General features: G+C 40.0%; 1 protein-coding gene across 1 annotated transcript; it reads right to left on the bottom strand.

Moving 5' to 3' along the window:
- Positions 1–277: 277 nt before the first annotated feature.
- Positions 278–23,751, bottom strand: LOC131234699 (uncharacterized). Its single transcript, XM_058231633.1, has 10 exons — positions 23,419–23,751; positions 19,237–19,389; positions 13,160–13,375; positions 12,617–12,799; positions 11,877–12,098; positions 5,877–5,993; positions 5,112–5,255; positions 4,506–4,607; positions 4,045–4,113; positions 278–1,112 (listed from the first exon to the last, which is right to left on the bottom strand). Exons 1-10 carry the CDS (start codon positions 23,617–23,619, stop codon positions 882–884), a joined length of 1,638 nt encoding a protein of 545 aa, XP_058087616.1. The 5' UTR covers positions 23,620–23,751; the 3' UTR covers positions 278–881.
- Positions 23,752–25,278: the final 1,527 nt, after the last annotated feature.

The raw sequence follows: 25,278 nt of genomic DNA, 5'->3' as shown, positions 1-25,278 counted from the left end.
CCGAACGCAAATAACCTAAACCGAACCCATTGCAAATCAAGATGGAGTTTTCCAACCCTAATCCAACCAGACTGGACCGACCCAACCCGCATTCGGTTTGGGTTAGCCCCATCAACAATTACCACATGTAACCATAGATGAAGGTAAGTCAAGAAAGGAAAAAGAAAATGGCTACTCACATCAATGCTGTGACTTTTTAGGCATGGCCTACACAATAAGACCAGACAAACAAACAATAAGACCAGACAAACAAACGGTCAGGATTTTATACATGAGGTTGATCCATATAGAGAGATATATTGCTTGACCATTAACTAGTGTTCACTTTTCTAAAAATGCTGAAAGCAATTTGCTTGCAACAGATAGAAGATGCAAATGATGAGATCTGGATCATGGACTCGGTGAGGCTCTGTGAATGTGCCCTCCCAAAAGTCATGCCAGTCCACTAATCAGGCGGGCCGCATGTTCGTGTCTAAGTTATTGGTGATTTTCTGGTCAAGTTCCACAAACAAGCATGACCCAAATAATTAAATTGCACCTGCCTGACTTTTGGACTAGGGCTTATTGGCAGTAGGTCCCACCTGACAGTTTTGCCTGGACCAAGTTCACAGTAGCCATGTTGGCACCTCTTCAGTCTCTCCGCCGCCTTCCTCTTAAGAGCAATAGGGAAAAACAATGTCAACAAAATTTGGAGATTGAAACATGTAAACTTCCCACCAAAGCTATAATACCAAAACCATGCATTCATATCATGCGACAAATCAACCATTACCTTCACAGGTCAAAACGCAGCCTTTCTCACAAAAGCCAACAGCAAGCACCTCAAGAGTGATCTGTACCATCCGATGACCGCCGCTGGATTTTTTCAATGTCTGCTCTAACTATAGGAGCTTGAAGCCATTCACCAAATCTGTACTATCTACAGCTTTAGCCAATTCCTCCGCTGCTCCTATATAGGATTGGGGGGTCAGCTTCGAAAGGCCACCCTTGGCTTCCTCCGGAAGATCCAAGCCTTCGATGAACTCTCTTATGCTCTCTTTGGTGACTGCCCTTCCTCTAGTCAGCTCCTTCAGCTTCTCGTAAGGCTCTGGAATGTCGTATCTGCGCATCACCTGATAGCAACCGTTGCAAATATGTCAGAAACTTTGAGAATAACACAGGACAGGATTAAATACTGGGTTATTTGGTTTCAGCTGGATCCCAATGCCCACAGTAAACTGAGTTGAATTGCTGGGTGCGTTACAACTCAGCCAAGTTCTTAAATATGAAATGCATACCCTCAACATGCCTTATGCACATTGCATGAGGAATGGTCTTCATGGGTACAGGAAATTTGTACCGTGATTTGGTGATCCACAGCATCAATCTGATGGGCAACCATATGTATGGACTGTGCCCCATAACCTCCCAGACCAGACAATCCTCACCCAATAATTGGTGGCCCACAAATAGACAGTCAAGAAAATAAATACAGCAATGATTGACATTTAATTATAAAAAAAAGGCAAAAGATTAGATGGTTGGGTTGGAGGATGGAAGAGAACGGAAGCAAGTGATTTCATCAAATATAGTGAGCACGGAAGATGGTTCACAAAAACTTCGTCTAAGTGCTAGGGATATGGAAAGCAGTGTTTAGCGAGTACAGGTATTTTATAAATGTCCTCAAAACGTTTGGATGGCTCACATTCCTGGTTTTGGGAGGATGTGTGGTGTGGTGGCAGATTTTTAAACCTTGTTCTTGTTCTTTTTTTTCTTTTTTTTGAAGGCAGATTTTTAAACCTTGTTTATGCACGGCTATGCCAAACGGCGCTTGGGAAAGATGTGATGCTCTCTCAATCCTCATCCGCTCAAGGGACAAGGTAGCGTGGATGCGGAAGATTCCAAAGGAATCTCAGCAATGACAAGTTGAATAATTTGTGGGTTTCATGGGGAAACTGCACGGTTAGAACCCTTCAGTTTGAGAAAGGAATATTGGTAATTGGAAGCTTGAGAAGTTGGGTTGCTTCTCTGCGAAGTGTTTCTATTCTTTCCGGTGATGCTGAGTGGAGGGAGGTCAGGTTGACACCACTAATATGGTTGTATAAGTGTCCGCCAAGGGTAATTGCATTCAGCTGGCTAGTTGGGAAGGATAAGGTGCTTACACTCAGTCACTCAAGAAGCCGACAAACGATCATCCCCAGTGTCTCCAATGCCTTGCTTCAGGTGTGGCATGAGGTTGCTTGGGTCCCAAAAGAAAGATCCCATAGAGACTGGCCTTGTTACCTAAATTCTGGACAATATGGTTGGACTGCAGCAACAGGATGTCTCACAAGAAAGTAGGCCCGCCACGAGATACAAGGCAAAGAGGAAGCTTGAATGGGATATGAGAGCTGAGTCCACATGTGTCTTGTTGTCGTGTTTGTGTTTATCTTTGTACTCTTTTCTGTTCTTTTAATTAAATTTTTTTTTTTTTTGGAACTTTGATAATTTTATTGATATGAGGCCAAAGACAAAGGAATACAAACCCACCCAAACAACAAACTTAAAGCTCAAGCCGAGTATTTGGAAATTGAGCTAAAACTTTTTGCTGACAGAGCCAACTCTTTTAATTAATTTTATCTTTCAGGAAAAAGAAAAGAAAAGGTCCTAATAGAAGCAAAAGGTGCTAACCGGCAAAGAATACCGAGCCTATAGGACAATCAACCAAACATTCCCACATTATAGACTGTACGCAATTTACAAACACCTTCTAAACATGCAAGTTTAAAGTAGATTCTACTTTCCATTTTTCCACATGTCATAAAACCCAAGTTGCACATGTAACTCGACTCAAGCAGTATTCTTGGCACTTGGGTCCCCCCATTTGGATGCATTTCCTCAAAAGGGAGTTTCCAGAAAATGGGGGTTTCAACTTTCGAGCCTGCGTTTTTTGGTCAGTGACTGTTTTGTTGAGTGGGAGATGAGACAACAGTTTGGATCAAAACAGCATCTAAGCCTCAAACGCCCTTTTGGAGGGTGCACTCAAACGGGCCCTTAAGACTCTCATCTGGTCTCTCTGATCATTTCACACAATAACCATGCCACATGGGCATTCTGAGGAAATCAAACATAACTCGAAAGAGTTGCATAGACACTGACTTTTCTTCTCTTTTTTCCTGAATGGTGACACTGACTTTCTTTTAACCTTGATTTTACAAGAACTAGAACCCGAGAGCGACTTCTCTTCTTCCTGAACCTTGGTTCTACAGGAGCTTAACCTGAAAATGATTCCTTGGTTCTACAACTCGAACAGTCTAGTAAGAAATCCCATCGAAACATTACCTGCAATCTGTTTGATTTGGTTTGGATAAGCAGAAATGCTTGGATACAGTTGCATTAGCTGGTTGTTCAGATTCTATTTTCAGTTCTGTTTTGTAAGATTCTGTTTCTTAGAAGATGTTAGAAACAAAATCTTTTTTTCTTTTTTTGAAAGACAGAAGTTAGAAACAAAATCTCATAAAATACACTGAAAAATTATATTAATAAACCTCTTTTGCCCATCTTTACCCTTTAAATTATATTAGGTGGTTCACATTCTATCATTTCTTTATAATAAATGAAGAATGGAGGGATGGATTCAGAAGGGTTTGCTAATTCCACTTGCATCTAGATGACAGTTCATATGCATGCAGTCACATTGCACATGTGCGCAAGAAGCGAGCCATCAGGTGGGTCCCACCCTGTACATGCCCAGGCACAATAATAGGGTGTAACTTTTCAGGCACATTGATCTTGAACGTCGACCCAACTTTCTTTTAACTGTCCATTATCCTTGTATATTGGCCCACCTAATGAATTGACAGCTTAATTCTGGGCCAGGGTACATGTGATGGGGCCACCTGATGGATGGATCAGATCTCACACGTCTGCCATGTCACAACACACAACCACATGCAGATGGCTGGGAACTGCATGCATGTGGAACTAGCAAACCTTCATATTCCCAACATTACTTCCTGTAACTCACAAGATGTTTTCAGACTTCAAAGTGTTTGTGCAGAACAAAGACCAATATGAAATACTTACAGTCTGTATTGGTTCTGCAAGTACCTCCCAAGATTGCTCCAAGTCTTCATGTAGGCGAGCTTCATTTACCTGTGGCCATAACAAATTCAACAAGAGAGTCAACTCAATTCAGAAGCATCACAATGCGGAATTATTTCCTTAATATTTCTGTATGTATGCATTCCTGTTTCCCAAAGCCAACACAATGCTCTTAACTTCAAGTAGTGGTTGAGGAACGAACTGGAAAGTCCCTTCCCATTCTTTTCTCAACGAGGGTTGGGAGCAGGAAAAAGAGGTAAAATGCTATCCCACTTAATGCAGATTGCGTTTTCCTCTGGCCCAAACAGAAGGCACCCACCCATAATTTGGCAGGACACCAAGATGCGTACTGATGCATTTGACAATGAGATTTGTCCCTTTTTCAAGGACAACTAATGTATTCTTCAAAGAGAGAGAATGAAGGGAAAGGGCGGGTTGCTTACCTGAAGCTTCCCAATTCCCTGAAGTGCACTTTTATAGGCAAGGAGGGAATGCCCTAATACCACGCCAATATTCCTCAAAACTGTTGAATCTGTGAGGTCTCGCTGGCAATAGCATACAAAACAATGAGAAAATTAAACATGACCACTGATATCCCTCTTGCCAAATGAGAAGAATCACTGCTGTCGCTGTTTCAATATAAACATGATGCCCTCCATTTATCACGGCTTTAAAGACCATTTGGAAGTTTGGTGAAATAAGGATTTGTTCTACTATTCCAGCAGAACAAATCTGCCATCTGTTTTCCATGGAGAAGGAAATGGGAACAATGTTAGCCTCCCATTTACCAACCTTAACACTCCAGATTGCAAGTGTTAATAGTTGCTACAACTTGCAGCTAGGATGGAGCATATCCACCTCACCATAAATGGAGAACTTCCAGATGCACCTACCATTAGTTCAGATAGTAGGAACAGAAAACCCATTGCAAGGGTTGGGCTCAATAAGCCCAGATCAAGATTCTCTTCTTTATAAGAAGACCAACACCAAAGAGTGAAAGAACTACAAAAGAAAAGAAAAGAAACGAAATGCAAACGGAACTATATTACCTGCCAACGTGAAATGGGTAACTTCGTGCTCAGGTTGTTTAGAGTTCCATTAGCTACAATCAGGTTACCCTCACTGTTTTCAAAATCAATCGGATTGACTTTGTGGGGCATAGTGGAAGACCCAATCTCGCCAGCCTTGGTTATCTGTACAACAGATCCACCACAGGAACAACATACTCACATTTTAGACAAAATAAGACTTCAGAGAAAGCAAAGAAAAGGAGATCCAAGTGAGACTTTTGAAGAGGAGCTTTGCACAACACGTGGTGCAATGCATGAGATCCAGGCCCTTCATCAGGTAGGGCCTATCATGAACATGCAGTGGCCAACCAATAGGCTGGTCCACTCATCAGGTGGGCCACACATCGTACTGAAGATAAACCTATACTATTCAAGAGGATCTTTGCAGAACACATTCCAAGATCTTGGTGCTTCATCAGGTAGGGCCCACCACGAACATTAGCTGGCCCACAAATAGGTTGGTCTACTCATCAGTCGAGCTACATGTATGCTAAACATAGACTCTTGATCTTTTTCTGTCCATTTTTCTTTCATACACTGACACCCACCTGATGAGTGCACAAGCCTGGTTTCTGGCTCATGGCATGCTCACAGTGGGCCCCACTTGATGAATGGCCTGGATCTTGTTTGTGTATCTGCCTCAGAGATCCTCTTCAATCCTCTTTAGGTGATTCTCCCTTGCATTCATCATCAAGAGGAAGACTAGTATCAAAAGCAACAATTTCTTTCCCCTCAAGAACCAACCTGCTTAAAATAACCCAGAGATATGTAACTCCATATGTCTTTGTCAAAATCGATCAACACATTGTTGAACCGGATGAATGCATCAAACAGCTCCGCCATATAATCATGTGGCTCAATCTGCATTGAAAGAACAACAATCACGCAAAAGAAAGATAGTGACCATTTTGACCATAGATGGTTGTATCATGAATTTTGAACATGTGTGATGCAAACTCAGGGTGATACGTCTAATGCATTGGCATGAATGAAACTTCATGCCCCAAGTAGGTTAAGAACTTCTCTCCACAAATTGATTTCACTAAGTCATCAATTGAATCTGACTGCCTAGTTAAAGCATCATGTTTCAAACTTCCAATATGCTATGAGCCTCAAACACTTTTTGAGTCCATGATTGAAAGCAGCCACAGTGGCAGTCTTACATCACAAAGGAATTATGGTGTCCTGACACAATCTGTGCAAGTGGGGCCCACGGTTCAATGATCCATGCTATTGATCTCATGGCCCCATCATGGATGGGGAATGCCACAAATGTCTACCGAATTGGATGATGTTAGTCATCCAATATTTTGGCCCCTCTTCCAGATCATTGTTGTACCAATTTTCTTAACCTTTTAGGTCACTAATCAGTGTTTGAATTTTCTAACCTCAGTTGGCCCCTCTTGAGCATGTTAGGTGTGCAACAAGTTCCCACTACCGAGCTGAGATAGTGATTGGGAGAGTTTTGGCCAGCTGGTTTAAAATGGCCCTAGTTGGTCAAGGAAGTTAACTATAGTGAGATGTGTTGGCTATTGCATTCATAAGCATCGCATTTATAATTACCTCATATGCATAGATTTATACACGTTTTCCAAATTAACATGTTAATCGTGATTGTGGTAAGATGTGATTAATTTTCTCACATGTATAGAGATGTACTTATTGGACTCATTAAGCTCACTCAAATTGTTTTTAATTTTCAGGAAAAGTTAACTCATAGCAATAGCTTGGCATTGACCTGAGGATATTTTGCTTAGTTTATTTTTTAGAAGCATTTATTATAATATTTGTAGCAGGAGTGAGTATTGTTTTTGCGAGCTCAAATGGTTATCAAATGAGGTTGATGCTGGTTACTATTAGTTGAATGTTGTAATGATTGAATGAGTAGTTGTGTACTTGGCAAAAAAAAAATCTCCCAAGTTGCGCCTTCAGGCTCGAGCTCAGGCTCGGGCTCGGGGTTGTGTGTGTATCCAAGCATCAAATTTGGGGTGTGACGGTTGTTAATCATCATTTATCAAAAGCCAATCCACATAAACCATATCAAATCATTATCACATTAACAACTTTCTAAGCAAACAACTTTAATTAATAATGTCTAATTGAAACCACAAGTCACAAGTATGAAATGAAATTAAAATCCCACAAGTTGAGAGTATTAAGTACAAAATACAAAATACAAATATCATTCATATAGATATATATATATATATATATAAACGGAGTGTATGCTACGACACTACATATACGTTACGAGGGATTTACGCTATTTGCCAACGCTGCGTAGTGTCATAACTATGCTATGCTACGGACGCTATTCAAAAGATCATGGGCGAGTGGTTGAGCAAAGAATAAGACATGAGACAAATGCTCAGCAAACCTGATTTATACTAAGAAGGTCAAGCATTAAAGCTATTTTCCTACTTAGGTGGCTGATGGAGAAATACAGGGGCATAGGATCTCCTATGATCATTGACTTAGAGAAAGCATACGATAAAGTCCTTAGAGAGATAATCCAGGGGGTATAGAAGGAGGAGTGGTAACAAATCTAAAGACCACCAGTAGAAAGACAAGTGAGTTTCCATTTACTGTAGTGATGGGGACATCACGGGCACACGCACACCCCCTTACGCATGTACGCAAGGAGGAGGGCAGCACCTCGATGACGACGTCCAGGGAGGGCCTCCTAGTTAGATGACTGCGTTTTGGTTCCTTGGAGTGAACCTGATCGGCATGTAAATCCCACCATGGGTTCTCATGATCGTGGCCCACTATTCTAAATAATCTAATACTTTAAGTTTTGCTTATTATTGTTATTAGGAATATCATGGACGGTTTAAATTGCTTTAATTAGTTGTTATTTTTTATTACTTCGTCTTCAAGTAATAGGTTACGCATAGAGCTGTACACAAGCAGAGTAAGCTCGGTTACTCACTCGACTCAACTCGGCATGAGTTTGAGCCCAGCACGAGCATGAGTTTGATACTCGTTTTAATTACGAGTAGAGTACGAGCTGGGCAATACTTGACTCGTACTGTGTGGTGTTGATTTATTATTATTAGTTTTTTGTATAAATTGTTAATATATTTCAGAAATTGATATCATATATTGCTAATATATATCAGAAATTGTTAATATATGTTAATATAGCTAATGTATGTTAATATAGCTAATATATGTTAATATAGAAATTGTTAATATGTTAATATATGTCAGAAATTGTTAATATGTTAATATATGTTAATATAGCTAATATATTTTAAAATTGTTAATATATGTTAATACAGCTAATATATGTTAAATTTGTTGCTCGAAAACCCTGCTCGAATTGGGTTCAAATTCGGACTCGTACTCGAACTCGACTCGAAAACTCGGACTCAACTCGGCTCGATTTCTGCTTGTACTCAGACAAGTAGAGCACGAACAGGGAATCCATGCTCGATGCCCGAGCAGAGCCGAGTGCGAGTAGGACTCGGGCAGTGCGAGCCGAGCATGAGCTGGGCAATACTTGGCTCAGCTCGACTCGTGTACAGCTCTTGTTGCGCACATGGCGCGAGTTTTGAGGTATAGGGTTTTATTATAAATAGGCACCCCTTGTAGTCTTTTTTTCTTAATGAAGATTAATAAAATTGTTGCGTTTTTCTGCTCCTCTAAATTTCCGAGTTGTGGAGATTCAATTGGGTGTGAAACTCTCCCGTCCTCGAAGGGCTGACTACCGTGGTGCGAAGCTACACCTATCTCGATTCACCCCCACCTTCTACCATCCATATTTCTCTTTTCCTACAAGCATTTCATCTACAAATCCATCAATATTCGCAGGTGTTTCCCCATCTATATCAGATTTTTGGAATCTGGCCCTGCAAGAGGGCTGAAACTTCAGCGGATCACCACGCACGAACCGTGCATCGGATCGAGCTGAGATTTAGGGGTTTTGGAGTCCATCCGGCCAAGGTGGCCTTTTTTTGAATAGTGGGCCCCACACACATGTGGTCGAGATTACACGCACGTGCGCCTGGGCCATTACTGCTGTCCACATGTGCGGTACTTCTCTAGTTCGTCTCTCTCCTCTCGTTTACCTAAAATCCCTAAACCTAACTCTAAATTACTCAAATCCTCAATTTTATGCCCTTTCTTCAACCTTAGGGTTCTCTAAATTGAAATTTATGAATCCCTTGGATTGAAGGAATTATTTCTGTGCATGTGTGGATGAATGTACCTCCTTTGATTCTTGTTTGGTCTATAATTTTGATTGATCCGGCCCTAGCATGTGTAGGCCTGGACCCGCATAGATTCTCCTTGATCGAATGCTTGAACTTTTGTGTGAGATATAGAATTTTGTACAATTGTTTCTGAACTATCGCGATCTAAAGCCTGACAATCTTGCACATCATATTTGAATTTCATGTCCTGCATCATGTAGGCTTACATCAGGGAGCGGAATGAGCTTGTGTGTATTTCTATTGGCTTTGGACAAGTTAAATAAGGCATTTACAAGAAGAGATCCAATGGTGCATGTTGGTTGCAAATGACATAGGGAGGGGGTAGACATGGAACTACGACTACGAACTATAGAAGGAATGCAATTTTGGTAGCAATAGGATCGAATTCTAGGAATTAGTGACGATTGTTGACCAGGAAGTACACAAAATTGACCATTTTTTTATATCTTGGGTCGGTAACTCATCATAACAAAGAGATTGACAAGAATGTTACTCATAAAATCAGCATTGGGTGGATGAAGTGGAGATGTGCATATGGAGTTTTATGTGATCATCTCATACCAATCAAACTAAAGGGGAGATTTGATAGGATAGCTATAAAACCAGCCTTGCTTTATGGGTGAAGATGTTGGGCAATCAAGGAACAACATGTTCATATGAAGAGCGTAGCTGAAACAAGGATGCTGAGATGGATGGGTAGCAAGACGAGGAAGGATAAAGCATTCAAGGGAACTTATGAGTAGCACCAATAGGTAATACCTCTCAAAAAAAGCACCAATAGGTGATGAAATGAGGGCTGTTTGTTTTCTAATTCACCATTGTAAATACGTGTAAATAAGTAATAATTATTTACCACTGTAATTGCAACACCTTCCTCAAGGTAGATGTTGACATTTTGCTTTTTGAACGCTAGAATCTAGGAGAGGTGCAAATTTCATGTGGGGCCCACTGAGATGTATGTGGCTTATCTAGGTCATCCATCCATTCTGCTAGCTGATTTAGGGCATGAGACCAAAAATGAGGCAGATCCAAAGCCAAGTGGGCCACACCGCAGGAAACAGTGGAAACTGCGGTAATTGAATGCCTACCGTTAAAAACTTTCTGGGGGCCCTAGAAGTTTTAGATCAAGCTGATATTTGTGTTTTCCCCTTATCCATGCATGTGTGACCTTATGAACAGGTTAGATGACAAATAAACAATCATATGGGCCCTTGGAAGAAAAAAACCTTTCAACAGTGGAAGTTTTATGACCATTGTTTCTTGTGGTGTGAGCCTCTTGAGCTTTGGATCTGCCTCATTTTTGGGCTCATGCCCTAAAATTTTCCGGTAAAAAAGATGAACAGTGTGGATATGTCACATACATTACAGTAGGGCCCACAAATTCAAGTCGGTCCTTTTCAGATTGATTTTCAAGACAGAAATACTCACCTAAAATCTAACAGGCATAAAGAGTAATAATGACCTATTTACCAGGTATTTATAGTGGACATAAAAAATCAAACAGCCTCTGAAGGAAAGTAGATTAGATGGTTTGTCCATGTGAAATGGAGACCAAGAACTACACCATTTAGGAGTGAGTGAGTTCAAGTTGAAGGCTCTAAGTAAGGACACGGGTAGAGGCATTAAGAAAAGATTTGATGACCCATGGTTTAACCGAGGATATGGTTCTTGTTAGAATGGACTAAAGGTTTAACCGAGGATGTGGTCCTTGATGGAGTGGAATGGCAGAATGGGATGCATGCAAATGACCCCAATAAGATGGTATACAACTTTGATGGGGATGAGGATGGACTGAATTTTATTAGAACCACAAAGCACACTATAACTTAAGGGGGCACAGAGGATGAACCAATGACAAGTCACCCTCTCACCACTCCCTCTTTTGTGCGGGTATTGAAAATCCCATTTGCATCCCTCGGAACAAAAGCACAATTACATTTAGATGGTGAGTTAGAGATCTAGAATCAGAAGTAATAAAAGCTATTTTCCACAGCCCCTGATCTGTAGGAGAATACCCTATTTCTTTCTTTCCAAGCACCCACATAATTGCAAACAGAAGCATCCTGCAAATTATGGAACCTCTAATTACAAATGGCCCATCCAACCATCCCTGACTAAATTCCCTCACAAGCCATATCGTGTATACCAGAAAGATCCAAAAACAAGCTCCACACCTCATTGCCTAACTTGGAATGAACGAAAATACAATCAACCGATTCAGCTTCCTCCAAAAAAAAGGTTAGGGAAAATTTGATCGTTTTATGGAAATTATCCTGAGTGAGAATTTTGTTAGTTGATATCTAGTTATCTACACCTACACTCTCAGGTGAAGATGATTGTTCCCAACCAGAAAGGATGAAACGCCGAATCGCTGATAAATTGGAACAAGAATTTCTACCAAATTCATTGCAGATGCTAGCAGCCATCTACTCTACCAAAATAGTAATAACTGAGTTCCTACTAGAGGCGTGTGTATGTGCGTCTGTGTCAATACCATTCATCACAAAGAAATATGTAGAATGCAGACCTGTGTCACATATGGATTGAAGCCCAATCCCAAGGACTTTATAAACTCTTCTGCAACACATGGCCACTTAATATTAGGATATGCAACTACATGGGCATTGTAGTTTCCAACTGCACCAGCAAACTTCCCCATCAACTCTACTTGAGAAATATTCCTCCTTTGTCTGCTGAGCCTGTAACAAAAAATTGCCATTTCCTTTCCCAAAGTAGTAGGCGAAGCAGGCTACAAGGCAGAGGAAAGGATATATATCAGATACAGTTTCTTATGAACCAATTAATATTTATAAGCACAAATACTCCAATTAAATATTCAAGGCTTCAAAAGAAGAAATAAAAAAATAAAATAAAATTACTCCAATTAGGTATAGAAACATCCAACATTATTGGTACACTGAACTTAAAAATATACTTGGAATCGACTAAATCAACTGAAATTATAGACACAAATTGCCTATTATTCCTAAGATGGGTAGGATTCCATGTAAAGGTCTGTCGACCTTCATGACCACATCCATATCCTTGCATAAAGCTGTGGTCATGGAAAATGAGTGTGATGCAAAACACCATAAGTTCTAAAAGCACATTATTCCATACGAAGTTCATAAGTTGTAATGCAAGGCAGTTCAACAATGAGAACAATAGAAGGCCACACAATTACATTTGTGATGTCATTCTTATGATAATCCTAAGCAAGTAATATATATAAAAGACAAATCGCTTAGGTCAAAGTAGCTTTATTACCTGCCCATGAGTGCGAGAAAGCATAGGAATATGAGCATTCTTCTTTGCCATGTGACATATTGCTTCAATCAGTGTATCCATGACAGGAAATATGACTCTGGTGAGAGCTTCTTTTAGCATTAACGCATATGCCACATTGTTGATATCCTCTGATGTGCAAGCAAAATGAAAGAATTCAAGTACCTATATCAGAAAAGGTAAAGGTTTGTTGATCATTAAAATCCAAGAACATATTTTGAGATTGTATATACATTAGAGATATCTAAATTATAACAGATGATCCAACTGAATCAATTGAGTTTTTTTTTTAATTTTTAAGAACAACTAGATCAATTGGATTGGAGAAGAAAACTAAGGCCCTGTTTGGTAGACGCCTAAAAATGAGTTCATCTCATTTTAGTTAACAGTAATTATCTCCAATACATGAGTTTATGTTAATAGTAATTATTTATTGGAGATAATGTTAACCAAAATGAGCTGAACTCATACTTAGGTGTCTACCAAAGAGTTTCCAATACTTCATAAAATTCAAGAAAATCTAACCTTTAAAACCTCTGGATGCGATTGGCATTTCTGTTTCAAGAAGTATTCCACGGCTTTCACATCATGGTTAGTCACTTTTTCGATGTTCTTCACTTCTAAGGCATCGCTTCCGCAAAAATTGTCAATTAAAGAGTCCAAAAAAGACCGTGCATCCTCACTGAAGTTTGGGACCTCACTGATTTCAGGAATTTGGGAAAGTTTAAGCAACCACTTGACCTACAAGAGACAAATTCCATGCTAATTTGAATTATGCAGCTAGCAGTAGGATCATGGAAATATAAATTTTTGACATGAAAAAGGTTTTCATCAGAAGACTCCCATGACAACATTTGAAACTATTTGTGGTTGCAAACGAAAGTGAAGAACCTACAAGAGACAAAACCCATGCTAATTTGAATTATGCAGCTAGCAGTAGGATCATGGAAATATAAATTTTTGACATGAAAAAGGAATAAAAGTTTTTGTCAGAAGACTCCCATACAAACATTTGAAACTATTTGTGGGTACAAATGAAACTGAAGATGCACCACAAGTCGACAGCCAAAGAAATAGCATTCAAGTATTCAACAAAAAATAAAGCACATCTTTACATGCGAAGACTTTGAAGAGCATCAACAAATCTACAAATCAACATTATGACACGGCAAACTCAAAATTAAATGAAGCAGATCAAACTGATTTGTATTCTATTGCAAACTAATTTCTCACTTTATGTTTAGGCCAACATTGCAAGCTTAATAGTCCAAGTTTCTTGAGGTATCTTCCCTTAAAACCAAGGTTTAACAACCTGACCTTCCAATCAGACTTGAAGAGAGTCTGAGTAAATAAAAACTCCCTCAAAGCACACAGCCTGCTCACTTAGCTTTTGCTAAAAAGCTAAATAAATAAATAAAATAAAAGGCTAGTTAATAGACTTTATAAGAGTCCGAGTTGATGAAAATTTTAGTTGAGTGTTCAACTTGGTCAACTTACTCTTTCCTTAAAAAGCTAAAATTAAAATAATAAAAGGTTAGTAAACCCCCAACTTATTTTGTGCTTAAAAAACTAAAAATAAAATAAAGTATAATAATAATAATAATAAGGCTAGTTAGTGCCACCATCATCATAGCCTTGTTCTAGCTTTTTCTCATGATAACACCATCTAGTATGATGCGCCAGCCAATCCCCAACTAGGCAAAGGAGAATTGATGTCACGTAGGCTGCCAGTCATTGAACTTTTGCCAAGAAATCATGAGATTTTTCTAAGATAACCACATATTTATTAGTGAGAAAAAACAAACAAAGGGAATACAAGAGAGATCCTCAAAGAAGCAACACAATTATTGGCCCTCTCGTTGCTCATAAGTTTCCTCACATGCAACTCACAAAACAAAAACACAGCTATATCATAAACTACAACATATCAAAAACAAAATGCAACTGGAATAAAGGCAACCAAAAATTGGTGCCCAAAATCTATAGCACTCTGGCTAAGAAATCTCCACCCCCACACCCAACAAAAATCTCCAGTTTTGGAGAAACTCGACTCTTGAAACTCCATGGAGTTCCGGTATCACTGTAGCCGAATCCCCCATAGAGAAGTTACTGCCTTTATGGCCTTGACAAATCACTCTAATTTTGCAAATTCTCCATTTCTTCCTCTCCACACACTCCATACAATGGCGAAGGGTAACATTTTCCAGAAGATGTTCCCCCTAGTCAAGACCAGCCGTCTGGTTACCTTTCAATACATCACCGACTCTTGGAGCAACCAAGAGAATCCATATCAATCAATAAACTGGTCTCTAACCTCCCTAACCAGAGAAGAATTCAAAACAAGACACCATCAGACTCGTCGTCCTACCAACACATGACACAAATGCTTGGCAGAGAAAACTTCCTTCTATTCAACTTATTGGATTTTATTGGCCATAGCCGTATACACAAAAGCTTCCATTCTAGGCAAGAGGAAGTTACCCCAAACCTGATCCCAAGCACACATGCCGTAAAAGGATTTCAAAGATAAACAACCCTTGGAAATTGGAATCTCACCTTCAACACTTCTGATCTGGAATGCTCAGATCTACATGAGCCTTGTAAAGCCTGGCCAACAACCCTCCATAGCAAATAGTTTCATCATCTTTAAGATTTCGGTGACAGGTGATGTTCCCCACAATCTTCCACCCAATACTTCATAGAACTGACCTGTCCGCCAATAGAAAGCAAATACGGATGAGAACAGCATTGTCAGAGTTTCCTCCCCAACCCATAGATATGGACACCCATGTTCATGATGCCTCCTACCCTACTTCCCAATGGAAGCCCAAGATAAGAGAACAAAAGGTTTGCCACTTTACACGACAACCATTTTGCTAATCCTTTGATGATTTACCCTTTTATTGCCACCACTGGCACAACAATTTCGCTACGATTCAATCTGAGGCCCAAATTAGCTTCAAACCAACCCAAAAAAAAAAAAAAAAAAAAAAACTAACAGTTCCCTGCTGCACCTGAATATCTTGCCACTTTGCTTCAAGCTTCATGCAGCTCACCATCCCAGACTTTCATATAAGCAACACCTTCCCATAGAGAGTTCAGCTCCTCGAATCTCGAACCACATTTACTGAGTGATGCCCCTTCTATTTATATTTCCAATTCATGTCGTCCTTTCCTTCTCTTCTTCTTCTTCTTCTTTTATGTCTCGACCTCTTTCCAATTCATAAGGTAGAACTTTTGCCTCACGCCCCTTCCTTCCCAAAGGAAATTTATCTGAATTTATTCAATGACATTCCTTACCTCATAGAGAATATGCAAAGGAAACACTCTAGAAGATTTGAAAAGGTGAATATAATAAGAGTGATCCCACCACCTTACTTTAAAAATAAAAAATAAAAAAATAAAAAATAAAAAGAGTGATCCCACCACCCAAGGAAAGGTACTTTCTTTCCACTTTACCAAATTCTTGATGAATCTCTCAAAAGTTGGGTCCCAAAAACTGCCGTTTTTGGTTCCCTCCTAAAGGTAGCTCAAGATAAGAGACCAGAAGGTTCGCCACATTAAACCCCAACCATTTTGCTAACCCTTTGACAACTTCCTCATTGTTGCCACCCCTTGCAGGGCATTCCTATTAATATGGAATCTGAGACCCGACTATCTAATTGACATCAACCCTCCTTTACCCGGGCTTCGGACCAGTTGATGCATTCCACCAAGCAGAGTTAAAATACAAGATTTCTGTTCTTTTTGTTAGGTAAGCTAGACTAGAACCTGAGACCTCAATGTTTCAATTCAAGTTGTCTACCATTGAGCTACGAGCTCAAACCCAAATGACAAGATCAATACCAACAAAGTGAAAAACACCAAATGTAATGGAAAGAATTGCATAATATCCTTTGAGAGTGGAATAGCCTAGAATTTGAGCTAGGTTTCAGATATCACCAATACATTATTTTAGTTTTGACTTGACATGGGTGTCTGCCCAGATAAAGGAGGGTTGTGTCAGGTTGGCAGCCGGCATTAAAATTTGGCCACAACATTTTCCCATGAATCCTGACAATCTAATGTTTCAACATTGATAGAGTGGCAGAATAGGATTCGTCTAGGCCAAACCATTGGGATAAGGTTTAGATGATGATGATGATTATGAATACATGTACGTGTTTGCAGAAATAAGAAAGGAAGGGGGTTTGAAGTGGTGTTCAGCTTGAGCTCGATACATTTGAGCCACTAAAAACGAGGTAACGAAAGGCTTGACTAGTGTTAGACTGGAATTCAACTTATTCCAAGCATTAAAAACTCGAAAACCGTGAGCACAACTCCAATCTGACTTTTCTTAACAAGAAATTAAATAGTGAGGATGGTGAGTTGCTAGGGAATCTTATCACATACCGCAGTATGGTGGGTATTCTCCAATATCTCAGATTCAGCAGACATGATAAATTTTGGCAAGTCTGTCAGTTCTTACATGTTCACATCGAGTTCTGCCTTTCAGGCAGCTAAACAAATTCTTTGGTATCTCAAGGGAACAACTTACTGCAATATCCTTTGTTGTTCTGTTGGCACCTCTCCAACTCGTCTCTATGCCCAGTCAATACTCATTTGGTAATGATCCCGATACTCAATGTTCCACTGCCAACCATTGTGTTTCTCGTTGGTAGTTGTTTCAATTTCTGGCGCAAGTGCAGATAGAGGATAGTTGCTAGATCTAGTGCAGAGGCCGAATGTAGTTCCTTCACAGCTATTGCTGCTAGTCTGCTTACGTCTATTCTTCACGAGTTGGGTTTGGTCCTGGCATTTATACTCTTTACTGTGACAATCAAAGTTCTGTGAAACATCTCACACAATCCTATTCCATACTCGTAACGAACAAATCGAGCTTGAACATCAATCAAGAAATTGCACTTCACTATGCTCCCTCTAATAGTCAACTTAAGGATGTCTTCAGCAAAAGGCTCAGCATGGATCATCATCAAGCTATTCACTCCAAGCCTTCGATGCTCCTCCTATCTGAGAATCATATTCCCTATTTGATGCAAGACAATTAACCGCTTGCTCTAAAAGCTCGAATTGTTAGAGCATAGCGAATCAATCCCCTTATCTCATAGCCCAGGCCCCACATCTCATGGGTTAGGACCTCGGCCAAACCCCCCTCGTGGGCCCCAAATCACATGGGTACCGCCTCACATAAGCCACCCGCCTCACACGGGCCACCCACCCCAAGTGTGCCCTTGCATCCTACAGGCAACCCTACTCGAGCCCAGTGTGAAAATGTCCATGCATTAATCACCCCAGTGAGGAGTCTCGAACATGAGACCTCCCGCTTTTATACCAATTTGATATAGGATTGATGCATGAACTAAGTAACATATGAGATCAAATAACCGAATTAAGATATTTAACAAAAAAACACAAACATCGCTATATTCATCACAAATATCATGAAAATCAAAAGAAAATCATAAACCATTCAACACCCACTACACCCCAAACATTGAGAGACGATTTTTCAATAATGGGATTTTTATATTGTAGATTTTGAATGATTCTAGAATCCTTCATATTTTAGAAATCTCTCAGGTAGTCCTAAGATTGTAATCTTGTAGATTTTGGAGGATTCAATATTTCGCCTAGATACTTTACAAATCTCATGGATAGATTTGAGAAGTCCATAAATACCACGACATACAAGTCTTGTCTTCTTCTTCTCTATTCTTCTTCTCTTCTCTCTCCTTTCTATTTACACTAATAAATTTCTTCTTACAAAAAGCTCATTGAATGATCAAAACTCATTGAGTATTTTGAGTACTTGATCAACTTTTCCTTAGCTTATTAAATATCACATTGTAGATAAGTCAGCATAACAGAATTCTTAGATTCTTTAAAAGCACTGCAGATGTAATCTCAATTAGAAAGAAAGATGAGACCCAATCAAGTTATGACTGTTAATAAAATCTTCTTTTATACTTTAACCAAGTTGTTAGAGAAATCTCAATTAGAAAGAAGGATGAGACCCAATCAAGTTATGACTGTTAATAAAATCTTCCTTTTATACTTTAACCAAGTTGTTAGAGAATTTTCTGGATTTATTTCATCAGTGTTTTCTCAAAGCGACAAAGCGACAGAAAAAGGGAATAATAATAATAATATCTTCAAGATTTTCCAACGCTTCATGTATTTTAGTGGACCATGAATAAATAGCTCACCAAAGCTTTCCAAATCCGAACTCTGTAAAGACTAAAATTCTATCCCAGTCTCAAATGAGTCAACTCAAATGTTCGGGTACTCAAAGCTTCAAGCTGCAGGTCAAAACCCAACTGCAACATCAATCAGGCTTCTCAGATGCAACGTTACATGATTAGACACTTGAAAAATCATCCTTGATAACCAAAGAGGGGGGGGGACAGAAACAGTATAACGTCCACACAAAACTGGAGCCTCTAATAGAACTGTCATACATTGTAAAACTACTTGATATGCATCAACTCTTCATTCTCATACAGCGATAAGATTCAAAGTTGAAAATTGTTCAACTTCCCAGAAGGGCAGAAAAAGATTACTATTCCAGCAAGGTGCAAGAATAGTTTGAAATGAAATAGTACCTCGACTAGAACACGGAAGCGGATTAGGCCATACTCACTCAGAAAGAAGCTCAGTTCTTCGACTTTTTTTCTGTAGCGACCATCCAAAGGTGATAAAGCCATTAAACTTGACAGGTCCGGGTCAACAAGCCCTTCGCTAGAAATCCGATTCATCTGATATTCAAAAAGAAAAAAGAAACACAACCAGCATATCCTTAATGTCATCAATCTCAACATCAATCAGAATCCATATATGATTAAAATCTCTCAAAATCCGATCTCGCAAAAGGATAATAAAAACATGGCAAATTAACTAAGGTATGTTTGAAGTTCCCCAAATCAACATTCAGTTGAATCTGCTAGTGAGATTACTTCATATTGAACTTAAAAAGTGTTTGGTGAAACCCATAATTTAACTAAGCATATTCTCCACTAATTTCAAGTGGTACTTGAGCTTCAGAGTAAAATATTAGTTTTGGAAAAAGTATTCTACTTGCTCAGGATTTCAGAGGCACTTCCAAATGTACCCTAATCAGAAGAAAAAATTCCTGAGAGAGAGATTCCTTTACATTTTTTAATTAAAGATTCATGAATGATGAAAATATAGCACTATTATAAGAAAATCTTTAGAGGATGAGGTGACCGGCCTAGCCATGCCCACCATCCACTTTGGGCCTCACAATGGATGGGCCATGGTTTAAAGATAGTAGCAAATAGAGGATCACGGGTCCCAACTGAGGGTAGCAAAGGGTCAAGCCTGAGCCTAATTGATTATTCATTGGGCCAAAAGAGTAAGGCTTAGACGTATCAGGGCCTTTGATTTAAGACACAAGCCCATGTTCAATATATAGCCCTTTCTCCTTAGAGTGGTGACAAATCACAATGGAAGTTTGAACCCCAAGCATATTCCAAGTCAAGTCCCCTCACTGGAGATGGTGAAGGCGATCAGAAACCATACTTGACTACTATATGGTATCATCATAGCCCCTTGAGAGTGGCAGTTGGTTGGTTAGTTGCAAAAGACAAAATCCTAACCGTCAATCACCTTCATAGAAGAAAGATGAAAATTACTAATGTTTGCATAATGCGCCTAAGAAAGATGGAGTTTGTGGATCATCTCTTTATTCACTATGACCTGGTTTCTATAGTTTGGAGGAAGTTTTCGGCCCGCTTTGACATGCAATGGATCATTGCCGGGAACGGTTGACATTCTCGTCCATGCATGGAATTGGGTACCTCCAAGGCAAAAGGATGAGATCTCGAAAACATCTATCCTTGATTCAGTGACATGACCTCTATGGAAGGAACACAACAGCAGGATGGTTAATCATATATCTTATTCTACAAAAGTTGTAGTTCAAAAGGCTTAAGGTCAAGGTGATAGCTCTCGAGCTTACCCGATTTTTAAGGGTTGTATAAGGGAAAATTTAATGGGCTTTTGGGGCATTATTCCCTCATCCTAGTGTTGTGCCCTAGAAAACCAATGCACATGTTCTAGACTTCATTTTCTTCATAGTATGATTCATTTAGTTGCTTCATTAATGCGAGCAGAACTTTATCAAATGTGATATCGATATGGGTTAAAGAGAGGGATTCTTCTTATTGTCCTTGTGAACTTGAGATTGGACACAACAGCCACATGCCAAGGGAGAGTAGTAAGCCATGGATGTCAGTACCCTATTTGGCTATAACCACCTAGCAGGTTGTAAGATGAACCTATGGTTACTCTCTTGTGTGAGGGGATATGTCTCCACCATCGAGCTCAATGACAAGTTGATGCATTTGTCCTACCCCACATGGGAGTGTGAGTTTCCATGGATATAGGCCCTTGTTATTGGACCTATTGGATGCTTGCATTGGGGGATTACTTCAACTCTCTAGATCAAGAGACCTATCATGCCTGAATTAAATTGACTTGTGTATGTACAAGTTTTAACTAATCCTTAGACTTGAGGATGAGTGAGGAGTTCAAGGTCTCGCTATTATGTACTTTACAAGGTTACATTAGTTGCCGACATGTGAGCGAAGCTAGGTACATGCATCAGGGTCCAATTGAAGCTCACATTATCTAAATAGGGATCCACTTGTTTACTGGAGACATGTTTATTGGATTGATCTTGTGGTTTGGACCATCCATCAAGTGTTTTCTTAGTTGACTAGAGCATCTAATGTTTTCTAATGGTTAAACAAGGTTCTTCCACCATTGAATTTAAGTTGGAATCATCAATTTGTTTTAAATTACTTTTGATGAACATCTAATGGTTAAGCTTTGTTGATCTATCCCTTAGACCCATATGGGATATTGGGTTAGGGGATGATAGCCATGAGAATGGAAGGATTTTGTCAATTTAGGTGCATGGATAGGCACAATAGTAGACCTCAAATATAGTAGGGCATACCAAAGTCTGCAGGATGGTGGAGCAACATACTTGGTATCTCTCCTTGTAACCCTAACTCCCTATTAGATGCAAATCCTATGCTAGAGAGAGAGAGCCTAGGACGTCACTAACCCTTGGGTATCACCATTACAGAGGGGGGGGGGGAGAGAGAGAGAGAGTCACTCATCACACAACCCTAGCCCTATTGTAGAGGGTGTGTGGGAGGTTTTCCTTACTTCTCATCTAGGATGGATTAAGGAGAGACTTTGATTGGAGGCTCGGCATCAGTCATAAATATGTGATTTTGCGGCATTGATTACAGGTAACATTAATTATAGCTTCATGTTGTTTTTGGATTTGATAAAATCTATATGAGGATCCATAAACTTGATTAAAATATGAATTTTGAAAAGTTTATGCTTTCATTGTAAACGGACTTGCCCATTAAACATTACATAATTGACATTGCTTTCCAAATCCGAAACTCCTCACGTTCAAGAACGAGATGGAAAACAAATCATTAGAAACAAATGAAATTATTAACAGTAGCTTCCATTGTGCCAATGGGACAGGTGAGTGGGTGGGCGCAATTTCCACCTGTAGTTCTAAAACTCGCCAACTCCACTCAAAACTCGGCCGAGCCAACTCAACTAGGCGAGATTTCAAGCCAAGTCACTAGGAAACTCAGTACTCAGCCCAGACTCGGACTAACATGTCAACTCAACTCATTGCCTAGGTCAACTCGACACGAGTTGGCATGACTCAAACCAAGCCACTCATCTTACAGAGGAAGGATTTTATAAAAATTAATGAAGTTTGGGGTGAGATTTGAACCCTCAATGTCAATCAGCAGAGGCAACAACCTTAACAGTGAGGTTAATCTATTGCTTTGTGTTATGTTCTATTTTAAATATCTATTAACCTTCCTAATATTTTCAATTTATAATAATTACATATTGAGTTGAGTGAATCGAGTCTTCGGGTCAACCCGACCCAGCTGAATATTGAGTCAAGCTTTTGGGTTTTTGAACTATGTTTCCACCCCCTAAAATAGATTGTTTTTTTCCACCTCTGCAGGACTAATTTTGGTCATTCTGAGTTTTTCATGCAAGCTCTATTGCCATTTCTTTGGAGGGGGTGAAAATATCTTCTTCTTCTTTTATCCTTTGCAGAATGCTGCCCAAATAGAGCCAGTTTTCCATCAAAGAAACTACATGACCCTTAGAATATCCTGAGCTTGTACAACTGAGGCCCAGGGTTAGGTGATCCAGACAATTGATTTGAAGGGCCCCGCCGTGGATAGACCATGCCCCAAAAATGAAACAATCCTAACACTTCAACAAGGGACCTGCAAATAGACTATTGATAAACAACATCCCGAAAGTCCAGATACAACCAAAACAAAGGCCAATAGTTCGGCAGGGAGGATCTTTCAATCTGGACGGTTTCTCACAGTGGGGCCCACCAGAACAACGCCCTCAACCCTAGGCCAATGACTAGACCATGCCCTGACAAACTCCAAAATGGAACGATTCTAGCCTTCGATCAGTGACCAGCAAATAGACGGTCGATAAACAACACTCAAGAAGTCTAGATATAACCAAAACAAAGGCCAAGAGTTCCGCGGCTAGTATCTTCCAATCTGGATGGTTTCTGGCAGTGGGGCCCACCAAAACAAAGGCCTCTGCCCTAGCCCGAGGACCATACCAGACCTCTAAAATCCATACTACAAGAGAAATTGATATTTCCAACCCCAAAAACTGATAGCTCTACCCCAGAAGTGCAATTTCGGTAAATGAAAAGCTAGAGATGAAACTGAAAGAACCTGAGATGAAGAGATGCCCGCATCCTTCATTGATACTCTGCAGCTAAAATTTCTGGCCGAAACGCTCTTGAATTTCTGAAAGGGAGCATTGGCCAGAGGATGAACAGCTGAGATCTCCCTGGATTTGGAGTGCAGTGTTTTGGTGCTGAAAATGGACGGCTGGATGCTGCTGGGCGCCCTAAGAGAAGCTCCCAAGTCCATGCCGAGAGAAGGGGAGCTTTGAACGGACTGACGGGGAAGAAGCGGCGGACTGACGGAGAAGAAGCAGAGAGAGGGGAGGGGGGAGCTGAAAATGGACGGCTGGATGCTGCTTGGGGTGGGGAGTTATCGGACTCTCGGACACGGATTGTGTGGTAACTTGGGGGTGTACACGAACCGAGCTAGCTCGACTTGACTCGAAAAGGCCCGATTCGACTCGGTTCGAAGCTGAGTTCGAGCTGTTTTTTAATCTCGAAAATGAGTTCAAGCGGGCCCAGCTCAACTCGATTTGGATCGAATTCAGATCAAACTAGTTCAGTGACTCAAATACTTTGCCATTGATGTTGCTCACTAATTGTTTGATAAAATAGCTTAACAAAATGTGGCTAGTGGCAAGGAAGGTTTGGCTGGTGGCAAGAAAGGCATATACATGAAATAAATACCTTTTTTCTCTTCTTCTTTTTTTAATATTATTTAGAAAGTATTTGAGAAAGTATCTGTAAAACCATTACCTTTATTTATAAAACGGTGGGATTTTGAAGTTATAGTTAAGGTGTTTATAGAAATGCTTCAATAGAAAACTCAGCTCAATCTTGGCTCGAACTCAACCCGAGCTGGCCCAAGCTGCTGACCAAATAGAGCTGAGCTGAGTTGAACTGAGGCCAGCTCAACTTAGTTAGTTCGACTCGATGTACACCCCTACTCACGGTGCTATAGCCTAGCTAGTAAACTCTGTAGGGCCACCGTGATGTATATGTTTCATCCACGCTGTCCATCCATTTTTTCAACTCATTTAAGAGTGCTGTTTTCCAAAATTGAAACATTTCCAAAGCTCTATTGGATCAAACAACGGGAATAAAAACGGAAATTTAACGCTTACCGTTTAAACTTGTTGAGGGCTGTAAAAGTTTCGACTGAAGCCGAAATTTGTTTTTTCCCTTCAGCCATGTATATGTGACCTTATGAACATCTTGGATGATAAATAAACATTAATGTGGGACCTGCGAAGGTTTCAATGGTGGATGTGTAAAAACAAATGGACGGCATACATCAAAGTGAACTCCACAGAGCTTACTCTCCACGCTACAGCGGGTGTTCTCGCTACACTATCCGCATCCGATACTCTCGCTGGGACCCGTATTGCGTCCTACCCCCGCCCGTCTCAGCCCCGGACATGCAGTTCTGTGGGCGGGCCCACCGTAACGTATCTGTATATCCAAGCCTTTCATCACTTGTCTCAGATCATTTTAAGTCACCGACGAAAAATTGAAGTAAATCCAACACTCAAGTGGACCACAACAAACATGACTCTAGTATTTAATGTAATTAGCATTTAATGCTCCGTCCATTTAATGCAACCACGCTTATTATTTGGTGTGCTCAACTTGAGCGTTTGATTTGCCTCAAGTTTTTGTTTGTGCCTTAAAATGATACGATAAAAGAGATGGACTGCTTGGATTTAAATATACATAACGGGGTCCTTACTCTTACCGAGTGGTAGGCTTCAACACCCGGTCGAGGGTTTGAGTACCTGTGTGGGGGTATGTGGGTGCATGTGTTTAAAAAATAAAATTTAAAAAAAAATAAAAAATAAAAAAAATATGATACATCACAGTGGCCCACGCACATAACTGCAGGGCGGACCTGAATTAGATACTGCTA

This window comes from Magnolia sinica, chromosome 19, assembly GCF_029962835.1.
Source record: "Magnolia sinica isolate HGM2019 chromosome 19, MsV1, whole genome shotgun sequence".
In the NCBI taxonomy this organism is placed as follows: domain Eukaryota; kingdom Viridiplantae; phylum Streptophyta; class Magnoliopsida; order Magnoliales; family Magnoliaceae; genus Magnolia; species Magnolia sinica.
Note: the sequence above shows the minus strand (reverse complement) of the source record. Positions and strands in the feature narration are given on the sequence as shown.